At 61.2% G+C, this 503-nt stretch overlaps 1 protein-coding gene across 1 annotated transcript; it reads left to right on the plus strand.

The window, feature by feature from the left end:
• Positions 1–13: 13 nt before the first annotated feature.
• On the plus strand, positions 14–447 carry LOC102368107 (cullin-9-like; the record flags this gene model as incomplete). Its single annotated transcript, XM_006039393.2, has 2 exons — positions 14–153; positions 276–447. Coding segments are annotated over exons 1-2 (292 nt in total), but the record flags the coding sequence as incomplete, so codon positions are not given.
• Positions 448–503: the final 56 nt, after the last annotated feature.

A 503-nucleotide genomic window follows, 5' to 3' on the forward strand; every position in this document is an offset into this window, starting at 1 on the left:
GGGCTCTGCTTCCCCAACCGCTTCCCCCAGCAAATGTTGAAGAACCTGAGTGAGTCAGCGGAGCTGCAGCAGCAGTTTCACCTCTTCCAGCTGCAGCAGCTGGACAAATGTCTGCTGGAGCCGGATGCAAGGCAGGAGGACCCAGAAGATGAGGTGGGCCTGAGAGGGGTGGGGTGGGGGCTGTGCAGGGGCTGCCTCCTTTTCCCAGAGGGGTCATGCCCAAGTAGGCTGTTGCCCCTGTGGGCTCTTGAGCAGATTCCTGCATCTGCCCACAGGTGATGGAGGAGGAGCCTTCCCTGCTGGCAGTGGAGCCAAAACTGCAGGTGCTGGCTCTGTCCCCACGCTGCTGGACCATCTCTTCACTCTGCCATCTGGATGACCCCGGCCGGTTTTTCCCACCACCTCTTGCCTCCTACCTGGCCAAGTTCACTGACTTCTACACAAAGAGTGAGCCTAGGCCAGGGTCAGCCTTGCTGGGGCTGGGTCTGCTGGGGGCACCCTGC

The sequence above is a fragment of the Alligator sinensis genome, unplaced genomic scaffold, assembly GCF_000455745.1.
Source record: "Alligator sinensis unplaced genomic scaffold, ASM45574v1 C64097472_1, whole genome shotgun sequence".
Taxonomy (NCBI): Eukaryota; Metazoa; Chordata; order Crocodylia; family Alligatoridae; genus Alligator; species Alligator sinensis.